This window comes from Sparassis crispa, assembly GCF_003851025.1.
Source record: "Sparassis crispa DNA, contig_000007F, whole genome shotgun sequence".
NCBI classification, from domain to species: Eukaryota; Fungi; Basidiomycota; class Agaricomycetes; order Polyporales; family Sparassidaceae; genus Sparassis; species Sparassis crispa.
Window position 1 is genome coordinate 1,915,157 of NW_020939754.1, and position 16,999 is coordinate 1,932,155.

Here is a 16,999-nt window from a genome sequence, read left to right on the forward strand (position 1 = left end):
AGCGGTGACATTTGCGGCCAATTTGCGGTGTCCCCTGCGAGATCAGAAGCCTCTGGCGCGGTTCGGGGGGGGGGGCATAATCGCGGAAGGGGGACATGCAAAGAACGCGTGGAAAGAAGAGCGGTGCTGTTTTTGGGGAGACGTTCATGGGAAGAGGGACAATTTGCTCGCGGTCGTCAGAAATGGACGGCCTGGGATTGGCTATGGGCCAGCTGAGATTGGGATCGCTCGCATTTGCGCGGGTGCGGCGAAAGAGTTCTGGCCCACGTCCGTGGAGAGGAGGAATGGCTTGGCACGATGGAACGGCTGCACTTGTGGAAAGGATGAGATTGCGGGACTGTTGAGTGGGACCGGGTACGTACGTCTCGACTTCTCTGAAATTGGATGACGAACTCTAGCTTGCAGACGTTGTCCTGAGCGTGTTTGATCCGGACTGGGAGTGCTTGACAGCTCAGGTGCACGACAAGGGATAGGGTTAACAAAGCCGCACAGATGGCACGTCATGAACAACAAGACGACGTCCGAGTGCACGACCGACACGCTCCAGAAGCTTCATATTTGCGGGCCAATATTCGTGGGGTACTCTGAGCACAAACAATTGGACAAAAAAGCGGGCGCTTGAGCGTTGACGACATTGACTCGGGAATGGCGCTCCCGTGCAAGGACTATTTCTGGACGACCGACGACCGCGGATCCTGAGGTCAGAAGCAGCAGTGCGCAAAAAAGGAGATCTTCCGCATGGTCTGAGGCTGCGGCGGCGGCCGTGGAAGACTCTGGGGAGTGATAGTGGTTAGGCTGCTGCAGATCCTGCATCCACAGAGAACGGGCGAGACGCGAGAGAAGTGATGGAGGTGGTCGAACACGTGTCCTGTGGCGCAAAGGAAATGGCACGCCGGGGGCAGGCGCTGGACTGCGCTGGCTGGAGTCGAGCGGGGAGGCGGACGCTGGCCGGCGGGCGCCGTGCGCGTGCGTCTTGGAAGACCCGCCGCGGAGGGACGATGCTCGGATGGGGCGGGGAGGTCGGGGAGCGGGCGGCGGGGGTGGGCCGGCGGGGCTGTGCAAGTGATGGATTGATGGGTGCAGGATCTTTTTAGTTAGTCAGGCACTTTGTCCGCCGTTGATCTGCCCCCTTCTCGTTTCTCTCCGTCGTGCATGTCTACCTCGCGGTCGTAGCTCGCCCGCCACGCTGCCCTCCTCACTCGACACACACCGATGGCCAGCAAGCTGTTCTCCGCCGCGGCGGAGGCTGCGGGGGTGGCTGGGGCGAACGACGACCCGCTGGCGCGGGTGCTGGCGCCGCCGGCGGACGAGACGGCGGAGGCGCGTGCGGCGCGGCTGGAGCGTGCAGTGGAGGCGCAGCGGGTGTCGCACGAGATCGACGAGGACATCCAGGAGAGCAAGAAGGCGTTCGAGCGGAGGAAGAAGGCGATCAAGATCCTGCTTCTCGGTGAGCCCTCGTCTCGCTTCCGCCCCTCCGCGTCCCCCGGAGCTCATCCCGCCCCGCTCCCAGGCCAGGCCGAATCGGGCAAGAGCACGACCCTGAAGAGTGCGTCCCCTGCGCGTGTACTCCGAGTGCTGACGCTGACGCGACGCGCAGACTTCCAGCTCGCGTTCTCGCCGCAACACTTCCGCAGCGAGCGCGCCGCGTGGCGCACGATCATCCAGCTCAACCTCATCCGCTCCGTCAAGCGCCTCCTCGAGGTCCTCGACGAAGAGTGGGACTCCGAGCTCACCGCCCCCGTCAAGTCCGCCCTCAAGTCCGCCCCGAGCTCCCCCACCGCGTCCTCGTCCTCCCCCCGCGCAGCACGATCGCGCTCCGGCTCACGCTCCGGCTCGCCCTCGCGCACGCGCCCCCCGCAGTCCATCGCCCTCCCCCCGTCTGCCCTCGCCAACCCCGCCGCCGGCTCGTCCCGTGCACATGCAATCGCCCACCCACACGCCTCGACCTCTGCCGCCTCCTCGTCCCACCACCCCGCGCCGTCTTTCCTCCCTCCGTCGTCCGCTCCCCGCCACGCGTCGCACCCGTCCACGTCAACCTCCGTCCGGTTCTCAACCACCCCTCTCACAGACACCCATCGCCGGCTGCGTGGGCGACTGCGCGTGCTCTTACCACTCGAGGCTGCCCTCGCCCGGGCGCTGCTCCCCCCAGACGACGCCGTCACAGGGCCTGCAGGCGATGTCTGCGTCAGAGCGGGCAGCGCGTGGAAGGGCGCAGCCAGCGTGCTCGCCAGTTCCGGCCTAGCGGTGAACGGCGTCAATTTACCCAACGGCAAGGGCAAGGAGCACGTCGACGACCCGACGCGGACGCTCGCTGCGTGCAAGGACGACGTCGTCACCCTCTGGGAGGACCCCGTCGTGAGGGCGGTCCTCAAGCGGAGGGGCGTGCGCCTCCAGGACATGCCCGGCTTGTGAGTGACTGCTTGCTATCTGCCTTTAGCATCCGGTCCTTTCTCCTCGACCTCGTCTTCTGCTCGAGGCGCAATCCCTCGCTCCACTTCCTTCGTGCCCTCTTCTCATTTCCACCAGATCCTCATTTTTCTTCGCACCCAGCTTTTTGAACGACACCGCGCGCATCGCGACGCTCAATTACCAGCCGACAGACGGTGCGTCCTTCCGCCATTCGTCCCCCCTCGCAGCTTACACTCTCCCCATGGCCTCCCGCGGCGTGATAACGCGCTAACGATGCCACCGTGCAGACGACATCGTCCGCGCGCGGCTGCGCACACTCGGTGTGGAAGAACACCGCTTCACCATGGAGAGCGGTGCGTCCCGTCCCCCCCCCCCCCTATTCCATCCTGACCTCACCATTCGTCCCTTCTGCCCCCTCACGCAACGCCGTCCCTCCCGCGCAGGCGGCCTCCCCGGCTCGGAATGGTACATCTACGACGTCGGCGGGAGCCGGAGCAACGTGCGTCCTCCCCCCCTCTCATTCACACAGTAACCCCCGGCGAACGATCTGACACGGCGAGCACGCGCAGCGCCCGCACTGGATCCCGTTCTTCGACGACGTGCAGGCCATCATCTTCCTCGCGCCGCTCGCGTTCAACCTCATGCTCGAGGAGGACCCGCGTGTGAACCGGGTCGTGCGTCCCCCCCTTCCCGTTCCCCTCCCTGTTTGCGCTGACGGTCGGTTTTGGCGGCGGCGGCGGGGTGCAGGAGGACTCGATCTCGCTCTGGCGCGAGATATGCGGGAACGGCCTGCTGGCGAAGACCACGCTCATCCTCTTTCTGAACAAGGTGCGTGCAGAGCCCCTGCGCTCCTCGCGGCGCGTACGCTGACTGCGTGTGAATGGGCGCAGATGGACATCCTGCAGGCGACGCTCGCGGCGGGCATCCGCGTGGCCAAGTACGTGCCGAGCTACGGCGACCAGCCGAACGACATACAGCATGTGACGAAATGTGCGCGGGTTCCCATTCGTGGTGGGGCGTTTTTTTTTTTGCTGATCCCGCCGTGCTTTTTTTGTTGTTGTAGACTTTAGAGATAAATTCCGCGGGTATCACGTACGTGCCTCGCCTCTCCCCCTCTCGCCTCTCCGCGGTGCGCGTCGCTCACGCCTGCTGTCTGGATGTGCAGAAACGCCTGTCGCCGCATACGCGCCCGTTCTACGTCCACGAGACGTCCGTCGTCGTACGTCTCTTCCCTCCTTCGTTCGTTCCCCCGTCCGTATCGTGCTCGCCGCGACGTGTCGTCCACGGCTCCCCCCTCATCCGATATTCCACCCCGAACCCGCAGCTCCTGACCAGCATCTTTTTCAGGACACCCGCTCGACGGCCGCGATCCTCGTCGGAGGTAAGCCGAACCCCCTTCTTCACCTCGCTGGCTGCTCGCTGATCGCGTATACCGTACCATCAGTGCGAGAGGGCATCCTGCGCGCGCACCTGCAGAGCGTGAACGTGATCTGAGCTCCCGCTGGGTACCAGCGCGTTACACCCCGCCCCCCGCCTGCGCCTGCCGGGGCTCTCGCGTCTCGTACGCCGGAGCGCGGCTGTGTCGACTATTCGCGCCCCCCATGCACGCACCAGCACGTCCGTTTGATACCCCCCCCCCCCCCCCCCCCCCACGCGCGCGTCGTGTATACTACGCACTAGCACTCTACACACCGCATGAACCGTCCCGCGCGCGCCTGCTGCATATATCTGCATATCGTTATCGAGTGCGCTTACGTATTATTAGACTCGTGTCCGCCGCTCGCTTGTTGTTAACTGGCTCTCTTCGCTTGTGTTATTGATATTTTGGGGGTGTCGTACTGTGTTGTGCTGCAGCAGATAGGCTTCACGGTCGGCCGGTGGGGCACTTTGGTAGGCCGCTGCTGGTGGATGTCGTGGTGCGTGTGCGCGGGGGTTTGGAGGACGTTGTTGTGCAGTGTGATGACTTGTAGGGGATATGGCCCTCTTCTGCGCATGCGGTGGCGACGCGCTGCGACCGCGGTGCCGGGGGTTCAGCAGCTGCGCAGTTGTACGACATCCGCGAATGCTCGTACGCTAGAACGATGCGCCGCAGTTATTCAACTGCGGAGCTGAGATCGTGTGCGACGGCGGCCTGCGCTCGGCGATGAGAGCTTTTGATTTTTTTAGTATCGTGCTGGCCGTGCTTGTATGGTCTGTTCCTTGCATTTTAGCGGCCTGAAGTTAATTAGACCTGAAGGATACACTTCGGTAGTCGGCTTTTGCGCGGATGGCTGTTATTTTTGACTGCGTCGAGGAACGTTGCCGCCAACTTGAACTTAGCTGTCCATATCGGGACTGCCATTCTTGACGCTGTGGCGTCGCCGATCAGGCTTAGCGCCAGTACTGTCCGCCGGTTGGGTTGCGTCTGGTGCTTGGATTTCGCCATGGAGGCCGTCAGGTAACCTACTAGTTCACAAGATCCAGCCGTTTCAGCTCGCGTCGCGGGTCAAACCTTGCCATTGGTTCTCAATATTGATCCTCCCAGCGGCCGGTTTCGTCCCCATATCTATCTGCTCCGAGGCGTGTAGGCTACAACGCGGCGTGATCCACCACATCCAAACGAATGGACGAATGGACGAAACGAGTGATGTGGGTATGTACGCGGCCGGGCCGCCTTTACATTTAGCTCATGGTTAAACTTGGCGCTGATCTGCGACGACAGGATGAAACTCCTGTGATGGGTCCTCTTCGTCGAGACCCTCGGTGTCCTTCATCGCTCGCGGTCTGCTCAGGCCAGCACTTCCTGACCGCTCCGCGGACGACGATTTCTGGGTGGAGCCCGTATCGTTGCCAAGTCCGAAGTACGTACCTGCAGTTCTGAAGAAGACGAAGACGGCTGCGCTTGGAGAGTCGCAGACGGAAGCGTACGAGGACGACTTGGTCTTGAACCTATCTATAGGCCGCAGGCCTAACGCTACGTTAGGCCGCCCGACTTTCCGCCCCTGTATCCCTTCCTTCCTCCCTCGTTTCGGTCCCTCGGCTATCTCAAAAGATCGCCCGACATCGAATCTACCCACTACCCGAAGATACAGTTCGACGGAGATCTGGGTCGCCGTGGCCACCGGCGGCAATCGGCCGACTTTCCCACCTCGCGCGTCTTCGACTCCTTGATTTTTTCTCGTCCTCACCCTCTACCCCTGGCCTCATATTGTATATCGTCCGATAGCCTGGCCGTCTGGCTTCAAGATACTACCGATTTCGGGAGGGGTTCAGGAGTTTGGTCGACGATACAGCCGGGCGAAGTGGCGGGGTGCGCGCCGGCGCGCCCTTGGTGAGTTCTCTCCCTTCGTTTCCGACGTTGTGCTCACTCAAATCCCTCGAACGCGGTAACGTCTGGTAGGTGCAGGTCTTGCGTTCAAGGTGCCACCACGCTCGGGGAGAATGGCCTCATCGTTGTGAAGATACAGGCGAGGGAAGTGGGCGGGCGCGCACCAGCGCGAACGAGGTAAGCTCACCCACACTCAATGCTCTTCCATTCGCCCATCGAGGGGGCTCGAAGCTGCTTGCGAACCGTACAACGGGTCGTAGGCAGCTCGTTTCTGCCTGCCTGTCTCATTTCTCGTCCAACACAGCATGTCAGTGTCGCGTTTCTCGAGCGACACGACCTCTACCCCTCGCGGTCCCCTGCACCATCAAACGCGAACGTTCGACCGCGCGTTCACTATGGAGGGTTGTAGAGGGCCGAGGTAAGTGAAACAAACAGTTTTTCTGCGTTTTTCAGCCGTGCTAATATTTTGCAGCCACCTCGTTGTCGCGCCAGCCACTGCGGTGCAACAGCGGCGTGCAGCCCCCTCCTCGCGATCGTGAAGGCCTCGCGAGACCCCACCACACCTCCCCGTACCCTCCCTCGACCGTCCTCGATGCGTGCAGCCCTCCGCAGCGAACAACAGTGCTGCGGTTATCGCACCGGCCACCGCGGTGCAACGACGATGCACAGCCGCCACCCCAGGGTCCCCCAAGGCCCTGCGAAGCCCCAGCCGACCTCCCTACACCCTCCCCCGACCCTCGACGCACGCAAGCCCTCCGTGGCGAATGACGTCGCCGCGATCGTCGCTGCCATGTCTCCTTGGCGACATCTCCATCCTTCCCACCTGGCTCTTCCAGGCCGTCGAACGCAACTGTTTGGCGGCGCGTTTGTTTTCGGAGGACTGAGGGCAGTCCAGGTGAGTCAAAAAAAATTATCTGTCCCAATGCCGCCGTGCTAATACTTTGCAGCCGCGTAGTTGTCGCGCCGGCCACCGCGGTGCAACAATGATGCACAGCTGTCACCTCACAGTCGCCAAGGCCCCTCGAAGCCCCACTCCACCTCCTCGCACCCTCCCTCGACGTTCCTCGATGCGCGCAGGCCCACCACGGCGAACGATGGCGCTGCGGTCGTCTCTCTGGCAACCGCGGTGCTACGACCCCGCCAACCTCCCCCCTCGCAGTCTCCAGGCCCCGACGCTGGCCCGCGTCACCTCCCGGCACCATCCCCCGACCCTCCTCGACCTGCGGAGGCCCTCCGCAGCGAATGACCGCGCTGCGGTGATCACGCCGGCCGCCGCGGTCCAACGACCGCACCGACCTCCCTCCTCGCGGTCTCAAGGCTTTCGCAGCGGCACTGATTACTGATGTGTCGCTGTAGTAATCGACATCTTGATTGCGTAGTATATTATTACCGGTCTAGTTTATCATGTACTACAGTGGCAGTTCCTAACTAACCTAACCATGCCGGTAATACACCACCACCACCACCAGGCCCTGACGCTGGCCCGCTAATAAGCATAACGGCCCCGCGACTAAGCATAACGGCCGCCCCTCAGCGTAACGGCCCCGCGATTAAGCATAACGGGCGGCGGGGCGTGGGAAAGCCGCCGTAACAAGCGCCGGTTGGACTTAGCTTCGCGCTCCTCCTGCTTGGCTCACCGCCGCGACACCCTTCCACAACGCCGAGGAGGCTCTCCTCGGCGTTGCTCTACTTTTCTTTATTCTTCTCCTGCTTCTGTCCGTCGCCCGTTCCGGTTTGCTCTCGAACGCGGCGTGTCAGCACCGCGTTCTCTTGGCGACACCTGCACCCTCCACCTTCCACCTCGCGCTGCCCCACGCCGTCGAACGCAAACGTTCGGCGGCGCGTTCGTTCTCGGAGGTTCAAGGGCACCCGAGGTAAGTTCAAAAAATGCTTTTTATATCCATATACTGCCGTGCTAACTTTTCGCAGGCCCCTCGTCGTCGCACCGGCCACCGCGGTGGAACGGCCGCCACCTCGTGGTCCCCAAGGCCCCCATCTGTTTGCGGAGGTCGAAGAGCGCGGTCCAGGTGAGTAAACAAAAAAACTTTTGGATCTATCGCACCGTGCTAACCTTTTGCAGCTGCATCGTTGTCGCTCCGGCCACCGCGGTGCAATAGCAGCGCGCTGCACCCCCCTCGCGGTCGCAGAGACCCCTCGCAGGCCCACCGCCCCTCCCCGCCCATTCCCCGCACCCTCTCCTGACCCTCCGCGATGCGCGCAGGCCCACGGCGGCGAACGACGCCACCCGCGTCGCCACACTGGCTACCGCGGTGCGACGACGGTGCGAACCCCCCCAGCCCACGATCTGCATGGCCCCGCGAAGGCCCGGCCCACCTCTGCCCATCGTCCCTGCACCCTCCCCGACACACGCAGGCCCACGGTAGCGAACGACGCCGCCCGCATTGTCGCACCGGCCATCACGGTGCGACGACGGTGTGCAGCCCCAACCACACGGTCCCTAAGGCCTCGCGAGGCACCGCGCAGCCTCTCACCACCTCCCCGCACCATCCCTCAACCCTCTTCGACGCGCGCTGGCCCACCACAGCGAACGACGGCACAGCAGTCATCGCGCCGACCGCGGTGCCACAACGGCGCCCAGGTCCCTCCTGGCGGTCTCCAGCCACCGGCGAAAGCTGGCGTCACCTCCCAGCACCGTCACCCAACCTTCCTCGACCCGCGTTCGCCGTCTGCGGTGAAAGATCGCGCCCTGATCGTGACGCGGGCCATCACGGTGCAACGACCGCGCCGAACTTCCTCCTCACGGTCTGCAGGCCCCGACGCTGGCCCGCGTCACCTTCCAGCACCGTCACCGAATCCTCAACTCGCGTTCGCCCGCTGTGGTGAACGACCGGGCCCCGGTCGTCACGCCAACCGCCGCAGTGCAAGGACTGCACTGACCTCCCTCCTCGCGGTCTCCAATGCCCGACGCTGGCCCGCGTCACTTTCCAGCATCCTCAGCGAATCCTCCTCGACTCTCGTTCACCGTCTGCACCGAGCGACCGCGCCCCGGACCTCCCGTCGAACATCGAGCGCCGGCCGGTAGACTCGATGTCTCTGGCGCACTCAAACGCAACGCGTTTTAGCGCGCGTTCGCCCAGCAGTGTTCGGGCGATATAGGTGAGTAAAAAATATTTGTTTTCGGTTTTTTTAACGGTGCTAACGCCCTCTAGAAGATCCGACGCCGATGCAGGGAACGCGGAGCGACCACCGCCGGCGCGTAGGTCGACAGCCACAAACCTCCATCCCATTCCACTCGAAGCCCACCGTCCTCGTCCGCGCGGGCCAGCCACACGCGCGGAACGCGCAGCAACAACGGCCCGGGATAGTGTGTTGACGGGCATGCAGGTTCGCCGTCCGAGTCCCCTTCAACACCGCCATCCCAGTCCCCTCGAACGTGGCTGTCTCTGCACCATGCACCGCCGCCCTCGTCCACGCAATCCAGCCACACACGCAGAATGCGCAGCAACAGCGGCCCGAGATCGTGCGTCGACGGGCACCCACGTCGGCCGTTCCTATCGCCTCGAACGTGGCCGTCTCTGCACCATGCACTGCCGCCCTCATCCACGCGATCCAGCCACACGCGCGGAACGCGCAGCAACAACGGGCCCTCACACTAGGTCGAGAGGCACGCACGTCCGCCGTCCGAGTCCACACAACACATCGCCGTCTGCGTCCGGGCGACCCAGCCACACATGCGGAAACCGTTGCAACAGCGTGTGGGCACGCTAGGTCGACGGGCACGCAAGTCTGCCTTCCGACTCCCCTCGAACTCCGCTGTCCCAATCCCCTCGAACCCGGCCATCTCTGCACAAGCCCGCGTGCTCGCGTCGCTGACACGTCTCGCCTCCTTCTCCGCACCTGCGTTTATCGCTGCGGGCGCACTGTCCGCGTAGGAAACACCTCGAATGGCGCTAACTTTTTGCAGCCCCGTCGTTGTCGCGCTGACCACCTACGTGCAACAGCGGCACACAGTCCGCTCCTCGCGGTTTCCCAGACCCCGTGAAGCCTCACCACACCCCACCACGCCTCCCCGCACCCTTCCTCGACCTCCCTCGACACGTGCAGGCCCACCGTAGTCAACGACGACGCCGCCGTAGTCGCACCGGCCACCTCGGTGCAACAACAGCATGCAGCAGCCTCCTCGCGGTTACCCAGGCCCCGACGAAGATCCCCACACTTCCCAGCACCCTCGTCGCGTTCGCCCACTGCGGTGAGCGACCGCACCCCGGTCGTCGCGCCGGCCACCGCGGTGCCACAACGGCGCCAAGCCCCTCCTCGCGGCCTCCATCCCCCCGACGAGGGCCCTCATCGCCTCTCAGGACCCTCGCCCTACCCTCGTCGACGCGAGTTCGCCCTCTGCGGTGAACGACCGCGCCCCCGGACCTTCCGTCGAACATCGAGCGCCGGCCGGTCAGCTCGATGTCTCTGGCGAACTCAAATGCAATGCGTTTGAGCGCGCGTTTGCCCAGTAGCAGTCGGGCCATCAAGGTGAGTAATTAATTATTGTTTTTGGTTTTTTTTTAACGGTGCTAACGACCTCTAGAAGACCCGACGCTGATGCAGGGAATGCGGAGCGACGACCCGACGGCGCGTAGGCCGAGGGCCACACACCTCTGTTACATTTTACTTAAAAGCTGCTGTCTACGCGGGCCAGCCACAGATGCGAAACGCGCAGCGACAACGGCCCGGGATTGTGCGTCGATGGCCACGCACGTTCGCCGTCCCGGTCCCCTCCAACCTCGCCATCCCTATCCCCTCGAACGCTACCGTCTCTGCACCACGCACTACCACCTTCGTCCGCGTGATCCAGCCACACATGCGGAACGTGCAGCAATGACGGGCCGGCACGCACGTCCACCGTCCCTGTCCCCTCGAACCTCGCCATCCCAGTCCCCTCGAACTTCGCCGTCCCAGTCCCCATGAACGCCGCGACCTCAGTTCCCTCGAACGCCTCGTCCAACTCCCCTCGAACCCCGCCGTCCCTTTCCCCTCCAACGCCGCGATCTCCGCACAACGTACCTTGGTCCTCGTCTGCGCGACCCAGCCACACACCCGCAATGCGGAGCAACAGCGTGCGGGGACCCTAGGTCAACCGTCCGCCGTCCGAAGTCCCCTCGAACACTGCCATCCCATTCCCCTCGAACGCCGCCATCTCTGCACAAGACCGTCCTCGTCTGCAGGACCCAGCCACACATGCGGAAACCGCCACAACAGTGCACGGGCATGCTAGGTCAACAGGCATGCAAGTCCGCCGTGTGACTCCCCTCGAACGCCGCTGTCCCATTCCTCTCGAACGCCGCTCTCTCAGTCCCCTCGAACCCCGCGGACTCTGCGCAACGCTCCGCCGTCCTCATCCGCATGACCCAGCCAGATGCGTGGAATGCGTAGCGACAGCGTGCAGGCACGCTAAGTCGACGGGCAGGCAAGTCCACCGTCGCAGTCCTCGATCGTCGCTGTGTCTGCACAACGCACTGCCGTACTCATTCGCGCGATGTAAGTATATACGCAGAACATGACCACAGGGTGAGCACAAGACATTTCCACTCTCTCGCCCACGGTTCGTCCCATGTAGTACTATCCGTAGCACACAGTAGCCAAACATATATATATATCTTCATCCTACCATTAGCCTGAATGAGCGTTATCTGAACGTTATGCTGAATGAATGAGTGTTATCTGAATATTACACTGAATGTTAGGCTGACTGTGTTTCATCTGTCTCAACGTTATGAGGCCTCCTAGGCCGGCCGTAGGGTCGCCGAGGGCGGGGGACCCCAACCCTAGGATGGGGGTTCGCTGAGCCGAGGGCTAGGGGTACATGTCCGCTTTAGGAAGAAGGCCATTGCCGAACCCTATGGACAGTGCCGTAGGGCACGTGCATCATCATTAGCGCTGGTGAGGGGCCTCTTAGGTTAGGTTATGAGGCCCCCTAGGCCGGCCGTAGGGTCGCTGAGGGCGGGCAACCCCAACCCTAGGGTGGGGGTTCCCCGAGCGGACGCTAGGGGTACGCGTCCCCTTTGGGAAGGAGGCCGTTGCCGAACCCTACGGACCGTGCCGTAGGGCACGTGCGCCATCACTAGCGCTGGTGAGGGGCCTCTGACCTGCGCGGCCGTCGCGGACGACCGTGCGTGGAAAGGCACAGGTGGCTGCACAGGCGAGGTGGCGTGGGGGGGGGCGAAGCACGCTGGCCATGAGTGGCCGTCGTAGACGACCGTTCGAGTTGCATGGGGTGCCAGGTCTGAGTTGAACCTGAGGCCAGGAACAGGTGTCCGCTTTGGGAAGGGGACTGTTGCTGCACCCTACCGTAGGGCACGTGCGCCATCACTAGCGCTGGTGAGGGGCCTCTGACCTATCTATAGGCCGCAGGCCTAACGCTACGTTAGGCCGCCCGCCTTTCGGCCTCGACATCCCTTCCTTCCTCCCTCGTTTTCGGTCCCTCGGCTATCTCAAAAGAACGCCCGATATCGAATCTACCCACCACCCGAAGATGGGATTCGACCGAGCTCTCGGTCGCCGTGGCCACCGGCGGCAATCAGCCGACTTTCCCACCGCGCGCGTTTTCCACTTCTCGATTTTTTCCCATCCCCTTCGTCTACCCCTGGCCTCATATTGTATATGGTCCGACAGCCTGACCTTCTGGCTTCAAGGGGCCACCGAGTTCGAGAGGGATGTCGCACTCTGGTCAAAGATTTCGCCGGGATAAGTGGCGGGGCGCGCGCCAGCGCGCCCATCGTGAGTTCTCTCCCTTCGTTTCCGACGTTGCGCTCACTCAAATCCCTCGAACGCGATACAGTCCGGTAGACGAAGGTCGTGGCTACAAGACGACACCCCGCTCGGGAAGAATGGCCTCGTCGTTGTGAAGATGTAGGGGAGGGAAGTGGAAGGGCGCGCACTAGTGCGAACGAGGTAAGCTCACCCACAACCAAAACCCTTCCATTCGCCCATCGTGGGGGCTCGAAACTGCCTGCGAACCGTACAACGGGTCGTAGGCGGCTTGTTTCTGTCTGTCTCCGTGGTTTCTGGTCCAACGCAGCGCGTCACCATCGTGCTTCCGTGGCGACATCTCTACCTCCACCTCAGCTTGAGGCTCGCGGTCCCCTGCGCCATCGCGAAACTGCTGCGAACCGTACAACGGGTCGTAGGCAGCTTGTTTCTGTCTGTCTGCGTGGTTTCTGGTCCAACGCAGCGCGTCACCGTCGTGTTTCTGTGGCGACACCTCTACCTCCACCTCAGCCTGAGGCTCGCGGTCGCCTGCGTCATCGCTCAGAAATGTTCGAGCGCGCATTCCTTCTGGAGGGTTCGAGAGGGCCCAGGTGAGTCAAACAAACAGTTTTTGTTTGTTTTTCAGCCGTGCTAATCTTTTATAGCGCAGTCATCATCGTGCGGGCCACCGCAGTGCAACAGCGGCTCGCAGCCACCTCCTCGCAGTCGCCAGGGCATCGCGAGGCTTCGCGAAGCCCCACCCCGCCTGGCTGCACTGTTGCCCGACCCTCGTCGATGCACGCCAGCCCACCGCGGTGAAGGATGGTGCTGCGGTCGTCGCACCGGCCACTGAGGTGCAACGATGGCACGAAGCCCCCGCCACATGTTTGTCACGGCTCCGCGAACCACCAGCCTACCTCTTGGAACTCACCGCCAATGCTCCTTGACCCGCAGAGGGCCTCCGCAATGAACGACCACACCCCGGTCATCGTGTCGGCCACCGCGGTGCCACAATGGCACCCAGCTCCCTCTTCACGGTCTCCAGCTCTGTCCGAAGGCCCGCGTCACCTTCCAGCACCCCCATCCTACCCTCTTCGATGCGCGTTTGCGCTCCATGGCAAACGACTGCACCCCGGACCACCCCTGCAACATTGAGTGTCCGTCGCTCGACCAGAACCTCTCTCGCGCACTCAAACGCAACATGTTTGAACGCGCGTTTGCCCAGCACTGCTCGGGCAGTGTAGGTGAGTAAAAACAAAAACTTTCGGATTTTTTTACGGTGCTAAACCACTTCCACCCTACGTGAAGCCCGCCGTCCGCAAACGACCCATCGCCATCCCGCTCTCGTCGACGCTGCCCTCGCGTTCGCCCTCTGCGGCGAACAACTGCACGTCGGTCATCTCACCGGCCACCGCAGTGCAACAACGGCGCCCGGCTCCCTCCTCGCGGTCTCCAGCGCCCGATGAAGGTTCGCGTCACCTCCCAGCACCCTCACCCTATGCTCGTCGACGCATTTTCGCCCTGTGCGGTGAACGACCGTGCCCCGGACCTCCCCTCGAACATACAGTGCCAGTGCCCGGCGATACAGGTGAGTAAAAATATATATATTTTCGACTTTTTTTACCTGTGCTAACAACCTGTAGAAGATGCGAGCCCACGCAGGGAACACGGAACAACGACCAGCCTCCCCACTCCTCTCGAATGCCGCTGTCTCAGTCCCCTCGAACCCCGCGGACTCTGCACAACGCTCCGCCGTCCTCATCCGCGTGACCCAGCCACACGCGGGGAATGCGCAGCAATAGCGTGCGTGCACGCTAGGTCGACGGGCATGCAAGTTCACCGTCACAGTCCCCTCGAATGCCGCTGTGTCTGCACAACGCACCGTTGTTCTCGTTCGCACATTGCAAGTATATACACGGAACCTCACTACACAGCGCTCACACACCATTTCCACTCTCCCGCCCGCGGTCCATGTCATGTAGTACTATCCGTAGTACACAGCAGCCAATACATCATGTAATATCCTCGCGGCTGTGAAACGCTATCAGCCTGCTCGACGCCCGCAGGATTTGCCTAGACGGGCAGGTCAGCTGCCAAATCGGGCAATAAGTGGTAACAGGAGGACTTACCGGGAGAGCGGGCGCAGGGAATGGCATCGGGGTAGAGTAAGGGTAAAAGACTGTAGAATCATGCAAGATCTCAGCGGAATAACGAACGAGTGAACGAGGGCGGGAGCCCGAGCATTGCGCGGGCCAGCGGGGCGTGGGAAAGCCGTCGCCCAACAAGCGCCAGTGGGACTTAGAGCTTTCGTGCTCCTCCTGCTTGGCTCACCGCCGCGACACCCTTTCATAACGGCAAGGAGGCCTCTCCTCGCCGTTGCTCTCCTTTTCTTTTCGATTCTCTTGCTTGTTTGGGCCGTCTTTTCTGGTTTTTTTTCCGAGACATGGCGACACCTTCTCCCTCCACCTCGCGCTCCCCCAGGTTGTCGAACACCACCGTTCGGCGGTACGTTTACTTTCGGAGGTCGAAGGGTATTCCAGGTGAATCCGAAAAAAACTTCTTTCCCTATCCCACTGTGCTAACATTTTGCAGCCCCGTCGTTGTCGCGCCGGCCACCGCGGTGCAACAGGGGCGCGTTGCCCCCTCCTCGCGGTCGCCGAGGCCCCTCTAAGTCTCAATGCACCCAACTCCACCTCCCTGCACCCTCCATCGACCGTCTCCTTCGCGCGCAGGCCCACCACGATGAACGACGGCGCCCCGGTCGTCACACCGGCCTCCACCCTCCGCCTCGCGCTCCCCCAGGCCGTCGAACGCAAACGTTCGGCGGCACGTTTATTTTCGGAGGTCGAAGGGCATGCCAGGTAAGTAAAATAAGCTTTTTTGTCCCCATCCCACCGCGCTAACATTTTGCAGTCTCATTATTGTCGCGCCGGCCAATGCGATGCAACAGCGACGCGCTGCCCCCTCCTCGCGGTTGTCTCGGCCCCTCGAAGGCTCACCACACCCCACCCCACCTTCCCGCAGCCTCCCTCGGCCCTTGTCGACATGCTTAGGCAGACCACGGTGAACGACGGCACCGCAGTGGTCGCGTCGGCCACCGCGGAGGAACGACTGCGCCGACCTCCCTGCTGGCGTTCTCCAGCGCCCGACGCTGGCCCGCGTCACCTCCCAGTGCCGTCAGCCAACCGTCCTCGACTTTCGTTCGCCATCTGCGGTGAACGACTGCGACCCGGACCTGCCCTCGAACATCGAGCGCCGGTCGTGTCCACCTCGCTCGCACCCTGAAACGCAACGCGTTTCAGCACGCGTATATCCAGCAGTGCTCGTGCAGTAGAGGTAAGTAAAAAACATTTTTTCGGTTTTTTCTAACGGTGCTAACGACCTCCACCCCAGTCGACACGCTACATCGAGCGGGCACGCACATCCGCCGCCCCGCTCCTCTCCAACTCCGCGGACCCACTCCTCTCGCACACCCCCGTCCCACTCCTATCGAACGCCGCGGTCCCACTCCCCTCGAACGCCCCCGTCCCTTTCCCCTCGAACACCGCGATGTCCGCACAAGGTACCTCGGTCCTCGTCCGCAGCCACAGATGCAGAACGCGCAGCAACAACGGCTCGGGATCGTGCGTCGACGGGCACGCATGTCCGCCGACCCTGTCCCCTCGAACCTTGCCGTTCGAGTCCCCTCGAATCCCGCCATCCCACTCCTCTCGAACCTGCGATCCCACTCCTCTTGAACGGCGCCATCCGACTCCCCTCGAACAGCGCCTTTTACGCACAATGCACCGCAGTCCTTGTCTGCGCATCCCACTCTTCTCGAACCCCCCGGTCCGAACCCTCTCAAACCCCGCCGTCCGACTCCCCTCGAACCTCGCCTTCCCATTCCCCTCGAATGCCGCCATCCCAGTCCCTTCGAACGCCGCGATCTCCTCACAACGCACCGTGGTCATGGTCCGCGCGATCCAGCGGGAAACGCGGAACGCGGAGCAACAGCGCATGCTAGGTCGACGCGCACGCACGCCCGCCGCCAAGCTCCTCTCGACCCCCCCGGTCCCACTCCTCTCCAACGCCGCCTTCTGACTCTCCTCCAATGCCAAGATCTCCGCACAATGCACCCGGTCCTCGTCCGCGCGACCCAGCCACACACCCGCAATGCGGAGCAACAGCGTGCGGGCACCCTAGGTCAACGGGCACGCACGTCCGCTGTCCAGTCCCCTCGAACCCCGCGGACTCTACGCAATGCACCGCCGTCCTCGTCCGCGTGACCCAGCCACGCCCAGTCGCCGGCACCGATAGTGCGTGAGGGCACACAACCACGATGCCCATTCCAACAACGACAGTGATACCTATCTCGACACATATAATCAGACTCCTCACGAGCCCGACACCGGCTTTACAACAATGCACACGTTCCTTCATCTGCTCCTGCTGATCACCGCGACACACGCCTCCCAGATCCCCTTCTCCCGTCACCAGGCCTCGCTCTCTCCTGCGCAGGTTACACAACCTGCGGAGCCACGTTACGCTCGTACACATCCACTTTGACGTCAAGCCGGAACCGCTCGCGCGTTAGGTTATGAG

General features: G+C 62.7%; 7 protein-coding genes across 7 annotated transcripts; all 7 read left to right on the forward strand.

Annotated features, from left to right (window-relative positions):
- Nucleotides 1-1,212: 1,212 nt before the first annotated feature.
- SCP_0806410 (hypothetical protein) lies at nt 1,213-3,903 on the forward strand (the record flags this gene model as incomplete). Its single annotated transcript, XM_027761229.1, has 13 exons — nt 1,213-1,447; nt 1,511-1,546; nt 1,598-2,408; nt 2,551-2,603; nt 2,697-2,762; nt 2,853-2,908; nt 2,979-3,083; nt 3,157-3,237; nt 3,300-3,399; nt 3,473-3,501; nt 3,575-3,628; nt 3,757-3,790; nt 3,854-3,903. 13 exons carry the CDS (start codon nt 1,213-1,215, stop codon nt 3,901-3,903), a joined length of 1,710 nt encoding a protein of 569 aa, XP_027617030.1.
- Nucleotides 3,904-6,377: 2,474 nt separating this feature from the next.
- SCP_0806420 (hypothetical protein) lies at nt 6,378-7,059 on the forward strand (the record flags this gene model as incomplete). The annotated part of the gene is made up of 2 exons (XM_027761230.1): nt 6,378-6,611; nt 6,664-7,059. The coding sequence occupies 2 exons, from the start codon at nt 6,378-6,380 to the stop codon at nt 7,057-7,059; spliced, it is 630 nt and encodes a 209-aa protein (XP_027617031.1).
- A 2,349-nt stretch (nt 7,060-9,408) lies between these two features.
- Nucleotides 9,409-10,081, forward strand: SCP_0806430 (hypothetical protein; the record flags this gene model as incomplete). Its single annotated transcript, XM_027761231.1, has 2 exons — nt 9,409-9,605; nt 9,679-10,081. The coding sequence occupies 2 exons, from the start codon at nt 9,409-9,411 to the stop codon at nt 10,079-10,081; spliced, it is 600 nt and encodes a 199-aa protein (XP_027617032.1).
- A 2,904-nt stretch (nt 10,082-12,985) lies between these two features.
- On the forward strand, nt 12,986-13,365 carry SCP_0806440 (hypothetical protein; the record flags this gene model as incomplete). The annotated part of the gene is made up of 2 exons (XM_027761232.1): nt 12,986-13,029; nt 13,089-13,365. 2 exons carry the CDS (start codon nt 12,986-12,988, stop codon nt 13,363-13,365), a joined length of 321 nt encoding a protein of 106 aa, XP_027617033.1.
- Nucleotides 13,366-13,916: 551 nt separating this feature from the next.
- On the forward strand, nt 13,917-14,220 carry SCP_0806450 (hypothetical protein; the record flags this gene model as incomplete). The annotated part of the gene is made up of 2 exons (XM_027761233.1): nt 13,917-14,006; nt 14,062-14,220. 2 exons carry the CDS (start codon nt 13,917-13,919, stop codon nt 14,218-14,220), a joined length of 249 nt encoding a protein of 82 aa, XP_027617034.1.
- A 641-nt stretch (nt 14,221-14,861) lies between these two features.
- Nucleotides 14,862-16,498, forward strand: SCP_0806460 (hypothetical protein; the record flags this gene model as incomplete). The annotated part of the gene is made up of 5 exons (XM_027761234.1): nt 14,862-14,958; nt 15,011-15,279; nt 15,332-15,594; nt 15,721-15,754; nt 15,812-16,498. The coding sequence occupies 5 exons, from the start codon at nt 14,862-14,864 to the stop codon at nt 16,496-16,498; spliced, it is 1,350 nt and encodes a 449-aa protein (XP_027617035.1).
- A 29-nt stretch (nt 16,499-16,527) lies between these two features.
- SCP_0806470 (hypothetical protein) lies at nt 16,528-16,683 on the forward strand (the record flags this gene model as incomplete). Its single annotated transcript, XM_027761235.1, has 1 exon — nt 16,528-16,683. One exon carries the CDS (start codon nt 16,528-16,530, stop codon nt 16,681-16,683), a length of 156 nt encoding a protein of 51 aa, XP_027617036.1.
- Between the last annotated feature and the right edge of the window lie 316 nt (nt 16,684-16,999).